At 44.4% G+C, this 16,466-nt stretch overlaps 1 protein-coding gene across 3 annotated transcripts in view; it reads left to right on the top strand.

The window, feature by feature from the left end:
• Positions 1 to 16,466, top strand: part of Fndc3b (fibronectin type III domain containing 3B) — a 293,021-nt gene that overhangs the window by 202,660 nt on the left and 73,895 nt on the right. For all 3 annotated transcript variants that reach the window (XM_060378158.1, XM_060378156.1, XM_060378157.1), the window contains exons 8-9: positions 5,997 to 6,148; positions 8,746 to 8,805. In XM_060378158.1, coding sequence (XP_060234141.1) covers positions 5,997 to 6,148; positions 8,746 to 8,805 — 212 coding nt within the window. The remainder of the gene's footprint in view (positions 1 to 5,996; positions 6,149 to 8,745; positions 8,806 to 16,466) is intronic.

The raw sequence follows: 16,466 nt of genomic DNA, 5'->3' as shown, positions 1-16,466 counted from the left end.
CTCTCCTTTCTAACAGTCCATGTGAGCAGGTACAGGAGCTGGAATTAGGCACTGGTTGTTCAGTGTAGCAGGGAAGCTAGAAACTAGGCCCATGCTGAAGATGAACTACTTAGATTATTACTCATTTGATACCGAGTGATGTGGGTAGCTGGGCTTTCAGCTTCAGAACATTCCTTTCAACAGTTTCCCCAGTGGCTGCCCATGCCATTAGGTGGACACTCGTCATGCTCTGCAGTGCCTCCAGGGCCACCACAGCCTGCTGGTATCCTGCCATTGCTCATAACACGATGCACTAAAGGGCATTTCTGGAGGGCTCTTGCCGTTCCCTATCTTTCCTTTAGGGTAGGCTCCTTTCAGACTCTTTTGGTATCTTCATGGTCATTCCTGGCCATTTAAGTCTAATTCACTTGCAGGACATCCAGAAAAAAGAAATAACGCACACAGTTTGAGGTGTCTGGTAGCCTCAGTGCTGGGGAAAGAGGAGGATCAAGAGCAGGAGAGGGAGACTGTGAACTCAGAAATGAAAGTTCGCATTGTAGATGCAACAGCAGACTGGAGGTCTGGAGGTAAAAACACAGGGAGAGCCTGAGAAAGGGTGAAGAGGCTGAGAGGTGGCTCAGTAAGTAAATGCTCGAGGTGCGAACATGAGGACCTGAGCTTGGATCTCAGCACCATATTAAAAAAAAAGAAGACAAGCATGATGGAGCACACCTGTAATCCAAGCACAGAGGGACAGAGACAGTGGTCCCCCTGGCTGGGTGGCTAACAGGTGTGGCTGAAATAATAAGCTCTAGATTTGGTGAGCAGTCCTGTCTCAGCAAAATAAAATGAGGGCTGGAGAAACAGCTAAGCCATTAAGAGTACTGACTGCTCTAGCAAAGGAACCAGGTTGAGTCCCAGAGTGAGGTGGGACTCCTGCCGTCATGCTTACCTTATTCCTGGTAAAACTCCTCTGCCTGGGAATAGCCACCCATTTTTCCCAGCCCAGCTAGTCATTTGCATAGTGTTCTCTCTCTCATCTTCTTCCTCCACCTTTTGTCCCTTCTCTCTAAAGTTCTTATGCATAATTGTCCCATAGTATTTGTGCAGCCAAGACCTAGCTGCGACTGTCCTTGACACACAGTGAACCCTTGACAAATGTTTGCTGGAAAAAAAAAAAAAAGTCTCACAAACATATCTGGATTCTGGTAGGTAGAACAGATGCCCACAGACTGGACAGTGTGGGGGAAGGCAGGGACAGAGGATGTGCAGGACAGCAGCTGGGAAGGAGTGGCCCGTGTTTTGCAATCATGCCTCGGGTTTGTGCCCAGTATGGCTATTAAGTAGGCAAGTGACAGCTCCTCCCTGGTATAACTTGAGATGCCTCAGTGTTTCTGAAAGTTGAAGTAATGAAAACCACATGGGGATCTGAGGAGAGAGTCCCATGCTTTGTTAGAATACTTAGAAGATACCTCCGTATAGTTCCATACTATGTTCAGGGATGAGGAGCATCACCAACCTGCCCTCCAGGGAAGAATCCAAGCTGCAGAGGAAAGATGGACACATCACTGGAAAAAGCAATTCTTCATTTTTATCCCCTGCCACTACATTTTATACTAATTCTAAATATGAAAGGAATGGTTTTTCTTTGAAATTTCTGCTAATGATTCAAGTGCAGACATCAGTCATCTTTCTGTAACCTTGGGTACCCCAAATTGAGTAACTCATTTACTGTTCCCTAAAACAGATTCAAACACTCTGTCAGTTTTGAGAATATACGGATATACAGGGTCCTGGAACTCTGCACTTGGGTGCCTTGGGGACTTGGCTGACATGGTCACTGCTCCACACGAGGCAGGAGCATTAGTGCTGCCCTGTGGTTTAGGAAACCATCGCCTTGCTGGCCAGAGCCTGGCAGTGCCCAGAGCAGCTTCCCATGACCTGGTGAGCTGCTTGTTTTCTGGACGTAAAGGCATGTGACCTGGAGCTGTGGTTGTGCGTCATTTCCATCAGCCAGTGTTTAGTTTGAAGAAAGAACTGATTTCTCAGTGCCAGAAGCAAAACCTAGGAGGAACAGTTCCCTGCAAGAAGCTCTTCCCTGAAAGATGCACAACCCTGTTCCTGGCAAGAGAGCTCACAGCGCATCAGGAGCTGGGAAAGCAGATGAGCCTGGAGTTGTGGATTTACGTGTCTATCTTTTACCCTTTTCCCTCCTGTGTGTTTTTCTTTTGGGTTATACATCGTGAAGACTACTCTAGAATCAAGCCAATATTTCTGTGGTAATGCTTCCTTAGCATTTCCCTTGGTGGTTCTCCATGTAGCTAAACCCTGAAAAATAAATAATAAATTAATAAATAGAATTTTATAGGCTAGTTCAACACTTGACAAAAGGGGCTGAGGGAAAGGATGTAAGGATTGCTACAAGTCCATGTACTTACTGCTCACACACACAACTACTCTCATTGGAATCTGCACGTTTAAGTGCTTAAGAAAACAGTTCTAGCCAGTGCGCGGCCATTTAGAAGGAGATAGTAGTTTTATAAGCCCTGCAGTATTTTTAACCAGTATTTTTAACTAATTCCTATGAAGACTTAGCTCATACATTGTCCAAAGGCCTTTTTAAATCAGTGCTGCTGATGTGAGACTTTACCCTGCCTGCTGGTCCAGAACTGGAAATCATTCCTGTCACAGATTCTAAAGGTATCTGCGTCACGTCACAACAGATGCCTTTTACGCCCATAAAGCAGGCATACTTTGAGAGGCTGTGCCGATAGACATGGTGGTTACTGCAGTGAACGAATGAACAGAATCCATCCATGGTCAGCTCTGGTGAGAAAGTATGGGCATAGCGAGAAATGTTACAATGTGAAGTCCATGTACATGTGAACTTAGAGGTGCTTGAACCTAGAGTTCTGATCTCAGCAACTCACCCCCTGACCCATTTGGAGTAAACAGATCTGGGGTCGAGGACTGACTGACCTCCGGGTAGCACTGTCCGCGAAGACACACTACAGTTTGCACCTTGCCGTGGAAGTGACTTCCAAGTCCAAAGTGAGGCCCAGAACTTTTTCCCACAGGGTGCCTGTGGCTGGAGAACAGAAGCCCGAGGCCAGCTGCTGTCAGGGCTTAAGGGAGGAATTCACAGGGTGTGTGTCCTTGGGAAACAATACTGCGTTCCCAGAGTGCACTTGTTTTGGGAAGGCTCTTGGCAAGATCACACGTCCACGGGTGCCTGCAACTCAAGGCCTGCTCCTAGCCTCGGGGGAAGTAAGCACTATTTTAGCCGGCTCTTCTGGCATCGTCTGTCTCTGCTCATTTAAGTGACTAAACCTTCAAGGAGCAAAGCGTGTTTGTAGCAGTTGCTAGAAAAGGTAAGGTTTAAAGGGCGTGAATTTCTGGGTGTGCGCCTGGCATCTGGAGCACAGGCTTTCGCTGGGCTATTCTGAGATGTGCTAGTTCACGCCACCTATCATGGAATCAGTGCCACCACCCACTTGGTCCTTGGAATGGTGCAAGGCAGCCATTTATCACCCGAGCAGATGTCTCCCAGTGCAGGCCTCCCGCCCCCCTTTTTAATGGAAGCTGAACCCGTCATAGCCAAACGGCACCTTTGAAACTGTATCTGAAAAGCTGATCAGAGAAACAAACCAAGGGGTTGCTGTGCAGCAGTAAAACGACCAACGCACGCAGAGACAGAAAGTGTGAGCTGAGCACACTGAGCCCTTGATTGTGACCAGCAGCCCTGGGAGGCCAGTCCATGGTTGTTCCCTGGTACTCTGTGCCCGGTGCTCTGTGCTCCTCTGTCCTCAGTGCAACAACCTTGTCATGGGGCTGTGTCAAAAGACCTGGCAATGGCAGCACAAGGGAGGAATGGCTAGTTGTGCCTTACAGTTTAACACACTCTAGTCTGCAAAGGTGGAACACAGAAGGGGCAGGAGCATGAGGTAGCTGGTCACAATGCATTTCTAGTCAGAAAGCATGCTGGGAGTGATGCATGCTGGGGGTGATACAGGCCAGTGCTCAGCGTACTTTCTCTGTGCAGTCTGGGACCCCAGCCCATTGACTGCCACCCACATTCATGGAGTATTCCCACCCCAGTGAACACGATCTAGACAATCCTCCACAGATTTACCAGAGGCTTGTGTGTCCCTTTGATGGTCATAGATCCTGTCAAGTTCATAACGTACAATTACACACTCCTCTGGCTCCGTGAGCCTGGACACTGTGTCCTGGTCATCGCTGTCTACAGAGGCACTGTGAACATCCGTGAGTAAACAAAGGCAGCATTTGACCCAGGGTCAGAAGAAGTCTGTTAAGCTGAAGGCAGTGGCAAAGAGCAGAGCTAAGTCTCTGGGACGGGAGAGGGGTCGATACCCTTTTTAGGGTATGGATGATCAGTTGGCGGTAAGAGGGCACAGTGGTTTTTGGTCCCACATTCTTGCCCAGTCGATGGTGCAGTTCCGGAAGGCACAGCAGGAGGGAGCTGGCAGCCCCAGCTGGACGTCTGGAGATTCGTTCTCTGATGATCTCTCTTGCTGTCTAACTAGGTATTACACACCAGTCCATTGCTGGACTATCGCTGGTTGTGCTGCCTCTACAGAAACTGCATATACTGTAGTCCCTGATTTAGATTTTGTTTAATTAACACTTATTTAGCAGTCACTGGTCATCGTTGAATATGACTTAGTTTGTGCTCTGAGGGAGTGTCATGGTCTGTCAAGGGAGCTAGACAAAGGGCACAGATGTGATTAATAGTGGTAGCAATTCCCACTAGGTTCTAGAGAGTACAGATGAGCGGGGCACTTCTAAAACTTTGAGGTGGTGGTGAGGTGAGGTCTGCCTGGGATCTCGAAGGATGAATAGGAGTCTGGCTAAATGAGCCCTGGTGCTATATCTACAGAACAGAAATTACATGAAGTAATGTCTACCAAAAAATGGAATAAGTAACAGTAGAAAAGATGTTCAACATTTATCTCCCTGTTCATTATTTGTACTTTAAATTATTTTCAGTATATATATTTTCTTAATCTATATTGATCAAATAGTGCCAAGAATAGTAGCAAACAATAGGGACTGCATGATTATGAATTCCTTTTGTATTCCCAACTAGAGCTGACATGGTCAACTATAAAGTCTGTGTGAACACTAAGCTTTAGCATTTCTACTGAATGTTACTCTTTTGTTCATTTTAATGAGTTAACCAGATCAGAAACCAGGTTACAGTAAATAGTCTTTAGAAAATTAGTTTGAAAGCTATTTGTATTAAAGGATTAGGCCTTGTGTATCAGGTTGGGTTTCTCTAGATACAGGCTGTAAGAGATAGACTGGAGTACAGATAGTTATTTGGGGAGATGACTTAGAGCGCCTCAGGTAGAGGCTGAGACAGCTGAGACCAGGCAAGAAAGGCAGCCGAGGCTAGACCTGTTTCAAAATGAGCAGATGAGCGCTAAGGCAGCAGGGATGATCCAGGTACACCAGGAGAGCACATAGCTAGAACACACCCAGCAGCACTGAGTGGAGAGTCGGGGCTCTTGCTGTCCCAGGGTCCTTTGTTCTGATGCAGTCATAAACAGAGGTAGTAGCAGGATAAAAAAAAATAGACAGTGGGGAAGTAAAACCTCCTGTCAGCCTGGGCCTTGCTTCTCTTTTTCCTGTCCATTGGTTTCTCCTGAGAATCTGTAGGACCTTGGGGTCTTGGTGAGGCCAGTGTTATCTTCATAGGATAATTCAAAGCCCTGCAAAGCTGGTACAAAAGTACCTTTGTGTACCTTGAAATTGCCAGGCACCAAGAGGCTTGAGTGTGCATCGGACTTTGCCTGTGCATGGAGGATGGTGCTGCAAGGCTGTCAGCCTGTGACAGAAAGCCACCAGATAGAACCTCTCATTAAGATTAAAGCTGCCTTGGATTAATTTTTGTGTCACCGCTGTTGATGAAAACGCTGTAACGCAAGGCTGCTGCCCCTGAACCTTGTGGAGTGCAGGTGGACGCTTTTAACACTCCCCTCTTGTTTCTCCAGGTATCTAATATCCAGGCAAGAGCAGTTGTGCTGTCTTGGGCACCCCCTGTCGGACTGTCCTGTGGACCCCACGGTGGTCTCTCCTTCCCTTACAGCTACGAGGTCGCTTTGTCCGACAAAGGGCGAGATGGGAAGTACAAGATCATTTACAGGTAGTGTGTGTTTCCACATGGTTTTCTTTGCTACTAAACTGCATCATCGAAGAGAAAAAAAATGCAAAATTCATACTGCACAAATTATCTTTTAAATATTAGTGATCACGGGGCCGAGGAGCTAGCTCAGTGCAGAGAACTTGCCTAGCACGTGTGACACTCTGGATTGAATTCTCAGTAGTGTGTGTAGGGGGTGTTAGTAATTATAATGTCAGGAATTAATTAATTTTGCCCAAGTAATTATTAATCAGAAATTAGTAATATAGGGCTATATGGTGAAACAAACCTCTTGATTATATGCTAGTTGTCAATATAGTTCTAATAAGAAATTTCTGCCAAGGTTTTTCAGGATGAAAAGTGACTAAATGTTTCATATATTAAGTGGCTACAGAGTTAATTACGTTAGAGCCAATCCTTTTCCTGGACTGGTTTTTTGAAAACTACAATATTTTTTGTTTCCATCTCACCCTGCCTTTTACCCTCCATCCCCCACTAAAGGTTACTTTAAAGCATTTCCTTATGAAGCTCTATTAAATGGTTCTGAGTTCAGTGCCCAGAGGAAGAGATTAAGCCCCTCTGTTTTATGGATTCCCACATATCAGCTGGCCTGGTAATTTATACCCGTTTTCTACATGTGATAAAAAACAAAACAAAACAAAAAAAAAACATTAGGGTCAAGTTCATTCTCCTTTGTAGAGCCCACGTTTACAGAGCGAGAAATCTAAAAATCGGGTTCATTTGACTACTTGGACCTCCCTGTGAGAGGCCTTGATGGGCCCCACTCGTGCCTTAGCCAGAAGCTTTTGTTTCTCTTCTGTTCTCATCTCACCCAGGCCGCACACTATTGCCTACTTCCTGTTCTGCTTTCATGGTATGCTGCTCCAGTGAGTGGATTTGTGGGCCAGTAAAGAGGAAAAGCTAAGAAAAGAACCACTCCAGTGGCGGTCCTTTTCTTACCCCCCAAATCTGCTCTGTTGTCTCGTCCCCGGTTCCCACTGTGCCCTCCCCCCTCACGTGGCCCACCAAACCCCTCCACTGCAGTCACACCATAGGCCTGCTCATCATCACTCCTTTGCAAAAGATTGCCTTCTGTGCTTGCAATAAAACCTCGACTTGGTGCTCTGGCTCTTAATCATTTTCTTCTATTTTAAAAATGAAATTAGAGACAGACTGGGAAAATACTCAGTTTCCAAGCCTTCACTCATAAATAGACAGGCGGGGGTGTGGCTCTGTTGCCAGGCTGGTCGGGAATTCATGTGATCCTCCTCCCTTGACCCCAGTACAGGTGTGCTCCACTACAGGAAGGGGCTAGGTCGGCCACACCATGCAGTCTGCTGCTTCCGGTTGGAAGCCTGACTCTGCCAGAAGGGAGCACTGCCCCTCAACTCTAGCTGGCAGGATTTGTTGATTCTCCAGCAAATGCTCAAACTCTCAATGACTGTGCTGTTTTTCTGTCAGCCTAGTTTAGCAGATAACAGAATACTTTCAGTTGCAATTCGGATCAAGGTTAGGTGTGGACATAGCTTCTGGTTTGAAACTTCAAATGACAACTTCATTTGGGAGAAGTTCAAACGTACCAAGCATTGGGTATAGCGATGAATGTGTGCAGGTGTCATCTGCCAAAGCTTTTCTGTCGCTGACCTTTTACCCTGTTGCCTTGCTATGCGTGTCTTCTCTTCAATGTGTATTTCTTTTCATTAGTTTCAGACTGTACAGTCCTTTGCCACTAAGTTTTCTGACCACAGGATGTTTTTGTAGATAGCCATATTGTAATGATCAGTGTTATAAACTTGTTGCCACAGAACTTTGGTGTAACCCAGGGTCCTGTGTCTAGTTTTCCAGCTGACGTGACTCTCTTATTTTGAAAACTGTGGTAGTGTTTTAATCCCCTCACTATAGGGTCCCATAATACACTTGGTTTGGTCTCTTTAAAGTGTCATTGGATAATTTTGAAGAATGAGAAATAAGTTATGGATACACAGATATCCTTCATCTTTAAACAAAATTAAGTCAGGGTCTTGCCTGTCTTTGAACTTATGATAATCCTACCTCAGCATCCTGAGCTCTGGATTCCAGGTGTGTGCCACCACCCCTGGTCCTTTCGTCATGATTAAACAGAGTATATCTTATTTTGTATGGTTGTTTCTTTGTCATGTAGGTTAAGGCTCAGCTTCCCCTCTGGCTCACGGGAGTGGTTTTAGTTTATGTCAGAAATCCACTTCTTGGGGGCCTGGGGTAGACTGCAAGTTCATTAGGGGAGTCCTGTGCTGAGGGCACTGGGGTTCCTGCCAGGGTAAGACTGAGAGCCACCTCTGTCACACTGATGCCCTTTACCTACAGGTCTACCTGTTTGCATATGGATTTGCTTTTATATCTCGATTTAGGAAGTCATAAGACAGTTTAGATTTGTAAAAATTTAATTAACTCAGTTGCTTCTTAGGTATGAGTGGTGTCTTTCAAAGGAATCTGATTTTCAGTTTTGGTGAATGCAGAAGATAGTATTTGAGCTACCGTTGGCGAGTGACTGTGAAACCCAGTCCTAAAGCTGCTTCACCGCTGAGACCAGTATTAAACGACCAAACACTTTGTCTTTGCAGTGGAGAAGAATTGGAGTGTAACCTGAAAGATCTCAGGCCCGCCACCGACTACCACGTGAGGTGAGTTAGAACACAGCCTTGCAAGTAGCTGCAAAGTCCGGGTCGCCACTGTGCGTGCCATGGCTCCTTCTGGAAGCAGGTGTTGAATGGCACTTTCCTCTTAGAACGTGTGGCTTCAGAGCCAAGGCCATTCTTCCACATTCTGTACACAGAGCACAGCAATTTTAAGGACCCAGAGCTGCTTGTTGCGCCAAAAAGCAGGTGTCGTGCTAACATTATTATTTGAAAGCGCTGTTTTTCAGGGCTGGGGAGACTGCTCCGTCAGTACAGTGACAAGAGGGTGTGAGTTCAGTCTCCTGCAGCAGTGTACAGTCTTGGCGAAGGCGCCTGTAATCCCAATGCTGAAGAGGCAGGGCCAGGAGGCATCCCTGAGGCTTGCTGGGCAGTCTAGATGGCAGTGTAAATCAGGCTCAGGGGGCATGCTCCAGGTTCAGTGCACTGCCTTGTCTTAAGGAGGCAGGTGGAGGCTGACTAAGAAGGCAACCAACACCCATCTCCAAGGAGCACACACACACACACACACACACACACACACTCTGAGACACCCGTCCCCCATACTCCCACATACCAATAATAATAACAACTTTCTAACGACTTCTGAGATCTATTGGATGGTGTGGCTTAGCATGCAATATTTTCTTTGTGTTTGTGTGTGTATGCGTGTGTATATTTGTGTACATACATACATATCCATCAAGTATGTGTGTATTTGTGTGTGTGTGTTTTACCATAGTCATCAATTGCTCATCATTAACATAACCTCTGTGTTCAGATCCAAGCAGGCCTTCCCATATTAGAACAGTTTTAGGTCTAAAAAGCCAGGAGAATTTTGAAGTAGTTAAATAATGCAGATGCTAAATTATCTCTGATGTGAATAAACCCACGTAGACTAAGCAGAAGCCTTTGCAGAGTGCCCGGTAGTTGGAACTCCTCTGACACCCATGCTGTGACCCCAGCAGGCAGGCCTAGCTGGCTTAGGGGAAGCCAGGCCACCCTGTCAGAGCACACTTGTGATCCCAATTGCTGTGGAGCCCGTCTCAGTGTTTAATGGTACATCCATCCATTCCAGCTAGGCCGACTTCTCAATGTGGTTTATTTTACCTAGTTGTCAAGTTCAGCAGAAAATGTGATTGCCTGGGTGTTTGTGTTTTCAGCCGTGTTTTAAAGTTGGAGCCTGTCATACGGCTGTATCCTTTGCAGAGGTTAATCCCGACCACAGAAGCACTCGTGGTGGGCTGGAGGCAGAGTAGCCTGGTAGGAGGCTGGAGTTCTACTTTAGTCCTGCCATAAATGGCCTGTTTTCACATCAACATCAGTAAAAGTCCTGAGACACAGTTTTCCCTTTAACAGGAGCAATGTGAATGGGATAGCTCAGGGGTGAGCATTGGCTGCCAAACTGGACCACCCGAATTCAGTCCTGCAAGCTGGAAGGAGACACCTGACTCCCGTGAGGTGTCCTCTGACTCCCGTGCGTGCGCATGTGTGCACACATGAGATTAATTGAGTAGTTAATTAAATGTGAAAATAGGAAGTGGAGAAGCCTGGTGCTACCCACATTGCAGTACCAGTGCTTGAGAAGTATAGGCAGAAGAGAAACAGGAGTTCAAGGTCATCATGGGCCACATAGGGAGTTGGAGGCCTGCCTGGCAAACATGAGACCCTATTTCCAAAGGGAAAAGGAGGAAAAGATAGGAACCGAGGCCGCAGCATGCTCGTCAGTGGTACCTGTGCTCTGAACCTGGTTATTTTGTGTCATCACAGTGAACATCTGTCTGGCAGTTGTATGGTGCAGCTTCATTCACTGCAATGAGCCGCCACTGTGGTTCGGAACCTTCTGGTTCCAAGTCCTTTAGCTACATCACCCAAGCGCATATAATTTGTAAAGCTAAGATGATAACAGAAACTGTTTAACCACTCTTCTCAAATGGTCAGTTGAACAAACCAAAAAGTTAACCCCCAAAAGCAGCCGTGGAAATGCAGCCCATTTCTTGGTTAGCACACACTTCCTTTGCTCCATGTTGCAATGGTTTATTGTCAGTGCTTTACTAAAGGGATATTTTGTTAATTTCCTGTTCCTTCGCTCTTAAAATATTCTTCTCAAGAAACTTGAATGTCATGATGAATCTGCCCTTTCTCTTACCATCTTGTCTCTTGATTCTCTCAGTACAGAGGAAACTTGGAGAACATTTGATTGCTGGATCTTTTTATAATAGAATTTTTTTGAAATTAAAATCAGATCTTTTCCTCCTCTTCTTTCTACCTTCCAGTCTCTTCCATATACCTTTCTTAACTCTCTCAAATTCATGGCCTCCTTTTCTTTTAATTGTTGATATATATATTCTAAATAAGTAAATATAACCTGCTTAGTCCATAGAATGTTCCTTGTATGTGTGTTTTCAGAGCTGACTGCTTGGTCTTGGATAACTAAGAGAGAGCTTCTTCTCCGGGCAAGGCTGTTTCTCCAGCTCTCAGGATTCCTTATTGCCTGTAGGTCTTTGTCTAGGGTTAATGTGGCTTGAGATTTCCACATCACCATGTCTATTGGTGATGTCCTTGTCCAGGTCTTGTTTAGGTAGCTACATTATGCGCATGGGTGTGGCTTCCCGGACATTTCTAGGACACAGTCTCATGGGACGCTTACTGTCCCTTTGGCTCTTACAGTCCACCCTGCACTTCCAGACTGACCTGGAAGGACTCCTGTTGTAGATGTATCAGTTAGGCCTGGGCATCACATGATCCCTCGTTCCCAGCATTTTGAGCAGTTGTGGTTTTCTGTAATGCTCTGTAATGATACAGAGAACTTGCAAAGTTCCAAGAATACAAGAGTTAATCACAAATTCAGTAGTCACCAGTTAGGCCGCAGTGGGCTGTGTGCAAATACCATTTGCTGTGGAAGACATCATCTGGTAGCCATAAAAGGAGCAGCTAAGCCCATCACCCCTTTCTTAAGATTTTAGAAATGTTACCCTGCTCAAGCCCACAAAGCCAAATAAGACAACATGGATATTTCTTTTAAGAACACAAAATAGGCTGTATTTTTTTTCTATTATTTTTGTTTGTTTCTTTTCTTTCTTTCCTTTTTTTTTTTTTTTTTTTTTTTTTTTTGAGAAAGGGTCTCGGTAGCCAAGGATGACCTTGCGCTTTTGCTTTTCCAACCTCTACCTCCCAAGTGATGGGACTACAGGTGTGTGTCACCATCCTGGCTTATGCAGTGCTGAGCAAGCGCTCGACCAACTAAGCTATACCACAGCCCCCTCCAAATTCTTAATATTATGCATTTTGATTGAGGCCTACAGAAATCTTGGCACATAAATACTTCATTCTTAAATTGTGTACTAAAGTACCATGTAGGCTTTCTAGTTACTGTGTTTTTAATTACTGAATTTCCTATACTTAATTTGCAGAATAGGGGGCTTCGCTGGGATATTTTCATTCATCGATGCTTTGTTCATATTCAGCCCTGTTACTTCTCGGTGTTTCTCTGCCTCGGATTACCTTTGATTTTTCTGCTCGGGTTTTATCCTAGCCACAGATTGTCTGATATCTTTGCGTGATACCTCACCTCTCGGCCTCCTCCCCCATCGTGTTGGTACTCTATGAGGCAATCAGCCTGTTTTCATAAAGTAGCAAGCTCCCTTTATGGAGTCCTAGCAAAAACTGCCTGCTGCTTGGTCTTGTTTGCCTGGCAGGAACAGCTCTTGCCTTCTTTGTTCTTACCTCAGATCAGTGGGGTTTGCTGAGATCAGGGTGTCCTATAGGCAGAGCTATTGACCATGTCCCTGTAGCTATTTTATTAGTATCTGCCATCTGAACCACACGGCATGTGGAAAATGTTGTCCAAAGTCATTTCAAGTTTAAAAAATATTTCTTTCTCGTTTTTTTTTTCTATGAACACATATGTGGTATTTCTCTTCCACCATGTTCTTGTTGTTGTTGCTATGTGGTTGAAGAAAAAAGGCCTCTGCATATATTGTGTGCATTGATTTGTAAAATTTAGGTCTTTTCTTAGATTTTTAATTAACTGATATAATATTTAAAAGGAATAAATTTATAATTATCAAAGGATAATCAGTGCTTTCACTAGGGATATAATGTTATGGGTTGTATAAAATCTAGTGTATTATTAAGGGAAGCTGAAGAGAAGGAGAAACAAAGACATTGAGATTATATGTTGGAGTTGGAGAAAAAAAAATCTGAGATTACTCAGTCAGTAAGGGCCTCCATGTGTCCCCAGAACACACATTTAAAAAACCAGCAACCGTAGCACATGCTTTCAATCCCAGTGCTGAGAAGGCTCTGACAGAAGATCCCGCGGTGTAATTGCCAGCCAGCCTAACCTAATGGGTGAACTCAGGCCAGTGGGGGGGGAGGGGAGAGGCTCTGTCTCTAAGATCAGGGAGCTAGCGTCCCAGAGGAAGACACCAAAGCTTCTGCTGCCCTCTACACACGTATGCACCTGCACACACAGGTACATAGCTCACCCACACAAACTGTTTTAAAGAAAAGATGTAAATCACAGTAACACCTCTTTAAACACTATGCTTAACTACACACACACACACACACACACACACACACACATACACACACACACACAAATATTTATATATCTACAAATGTTTTTTTCCAGGCATTTTTCAGAGAAGTTATGTTCCTCCTTTAGTTGGCAGTTTCACAAAGTAAACAATAGTATTAAGATGATTCTTATTTTGGGAATCCAGGACTTAGACATTAGAAACTGACTCTGGAGAGGCCTGTGCCCACTGTAGGGCAGGGACTGCTGTCATCACTGTCCTTGCCCCCCCTTCTTAACTCCTGTGCTTCGATGTATATTAAAGCCTTTTAAAAATAAATTTGAACTTTGTTTAGAAAACATAGGAACTACTATTTCTATCAGTAATATTCCTGTCGGGGATTTAAGCGATGGAACGGACAACAAGCCCAAGTCAAACTTAGCAGCACATTTCCAGTCACCAGCATAAGCAGTTAGTCCAAGAAGCTGCCCAGAAGTGACATCATGGAATGACATTTTCCAGAAAATTCATGTACTGAACCATTTTCAAAAGTCTAGTTGACCAGCCCAGAGCACCGTTATGAAACAGCTGTTGCTTACTGGAGACTGTGGCCCCTGGGATGTCCCAGACATGTGGGAAGGAGCTGCAAGCCTGGTGATGACATTCTTGGAGCACCTGCGTCCTTCGTGTCTGGCTTGTATTGACATGGAAACCAATATGGAACCCCAACACAAAATTAATTATGCAGGGCAATATTCCGTTTTGAGGGGATAACTCCAAAAGAAAATCCAGCAGATTTATTTAACCCAAGAAAATGGTCTTATGCTATAGATCTTCTGTTACAGGATATTAGGGAAAACTCATCACTCTCATGTGGAAAACTGGATTCCTAAATTGATTTATTAATTTGAGGAGATCAGAGGACAACCAACAGGAGTGAGTTCCCTCCACCATGTGAGTTCCAGGAATCAAACTCAGGCCATTAGCCTTGGTGGAATCTTGCTGTTTTCTGTAGACTATGTAACATACAAACTATTTTCAAAGATTCAAGGTTTTTGTAGAGATCATGCGTAAGAATGTAGCTAGCTACTGTTACAGTTATAATTAGTTACTATTTATTTGCTGAACAGTTTTCACTAATAAGAAGTAACCGATGTGATTGGATAATATAGCAAATTTTAGTGTCTATAGCACATTTATGGTATCCTTAACATTAACCTAGTTTTCCTTGCTGATCAACTTGGTAGAGAGGGGTTTGCTGGAAATTAAACCCAGGGCTTCATGTATGCTGAGTACATGCTCTACCATCAAATGTAACAGTCTTCACAGTTAAAGATGAGCAAAAGGACTGCATGTGGACTGTATAACCACCTTGGACATTTATGCTTGCCTTCAGCTTCTTCTGCCAAACTCTGCTATCAAAGATCCTGAAGTCAAGTTTAGATATTATCTACTTTCATTTTTAAATAGCATTTCCATCATTACATGCTCCTTAAGACACAATGGTAATTCTTAATGACTTGAAAACTTGGAAACTGTTCTCTTTTTCTCAGTTGTCCTAAAAATAAAGTTTTATTTTCCTCTTTCACTTTGTTGTTATAGAAATTCAAATGTAACCTGACTATGCAATTTGGTTAGAGTCTCTTAAGTTTCTTGAGCTCCACAGCTTTTCCTTTAGCTCTTCGTGTTTTTATTGGGGTCATTTTCAGTCCTATAGAGTGTTCCATACTTGTCCATTTAGCTGATGGCGCCTTCTTGGTCGCTTCATTCACTTCCCTGTTCTTTGAATGTCCACGAATGTGGCAATGACATATAATCAGAGCTAATCATAAATTCATAGATAATGGCATGGTCTTTTTTTGTTGATTTTTGTTTATGTATCTTACTACATTGTTTAGGCTGGCCTAGACTCATTTTGTAATTCTTAGTTAAGCCTTCTATTGATGTGATAAAACATTACCAAAAGCAATTTAGAAAGGAAAGAGTTTATTTCAGTTCATACTTCTTTTTTTCTGGTGGTGGTAGGTGGTGCCAGTCAAGATAGGGTTTCTCTGTGTAGCCCCAGCTATCCTAGACCTTGGCCTTGAACTAACAACATCTGCCTACCTTCACCTCCCAAGTGCTGGGATTAAAGATGGGCACCACCACACCTCGCTCAAGCTTACAAGTCTCGGGTCATTCCGTCACTGAGGGAAGACAAGGCAGGAACTCGGGACAGAGGCAGAGTCCGTGGACAAAGGCTACTCATGGTTTGCACCTCCTGGCTTGCTCAGCACCTTTTCTTATACCATCTAGAGAACCACCTAGGAGGAATGGCACTGCCCATAGTGAGCCTTTATTATTAATTAATGGAATTTTCTCACATTAACCATCAGTCAAGCACATGCCCCACAGGCTTGTCTGCAGGTCAGGCTGATTGTCTCTATGAGGTTCCCTCTTCTCAAATGACTCCAGTTTGTGTAAAGTTGACAAAAAAAAAAGTGACTAGGACAGTAGCCCAAGGCAGCATCAAACTCACAGTGATCCTGCTTCAGCCTCCTTCATGCTGGACTCACAGGCGTGGACTGAGTGCTCAGATGCTGTGACCACTGGGAATGCCCAGCATCTGATTGGCTCTTTTTGTGATGATCACAGTCTAAGTCCTAAAATGTTTAGGTGGCTCTGATATTCAAAGACACCAGGTCCACTTCTACAACACACGTGTATCTTGGTCTAGGTGCAACCCATAAGACCTCAGTTGGAGAATTCTGATATAATAAAGTTTAAACTTGAACCTGACCACGTCTGGCACAATGTATGGTTCACATACACACACATAGACGTGTTCTTGCCAGATCACTGCCGTTTGGTCTTGTGTCATCACGTCCCTCCTCACACTGTGTCCACAGAGGAGCCTTTTCTCAGTTGGGCTGGGCAGAGAGCTTCCTCACAATCGCTGTCATTTGTCTGCCTCAGATGCTATCATCTCCTCCCGTAAGGCAAATAACAGAAATATAAGATGGCTTCTTGGATTGCCTTGAAGGATAGAGTCTGCATTTGTGCTTAACACTTTTGATTTACATACCCTGAAATCAGGCACATATGTTGAAGGCTGAGCCAAGTGCTTCAGAGTGCAGAGAGAAAATCATCAATCTTGGTGCTGTGTGT

The sequence above is a fragment of the Meriones unguiculatus genome, chromosome 2 (genome assembly GCF_030254825.1).
Source record: "Meriones unguiculatus strain TT.TT164.6M chromosome 2, Bangor_MerUng_6.1, whole genome shotgun sequence".
Classification (NCBI taxonomy): Eukaryota; Metazoa; Chordata; class Mammalia; order Rodentia; family Muridae; genus Meriones; species Meriones unguiculatus.
The sequence above is the reverse complement of the archived record's forward strand: the minus strand, read 5'-3'. Positions and strand labels throughout refer to the sequence as shown.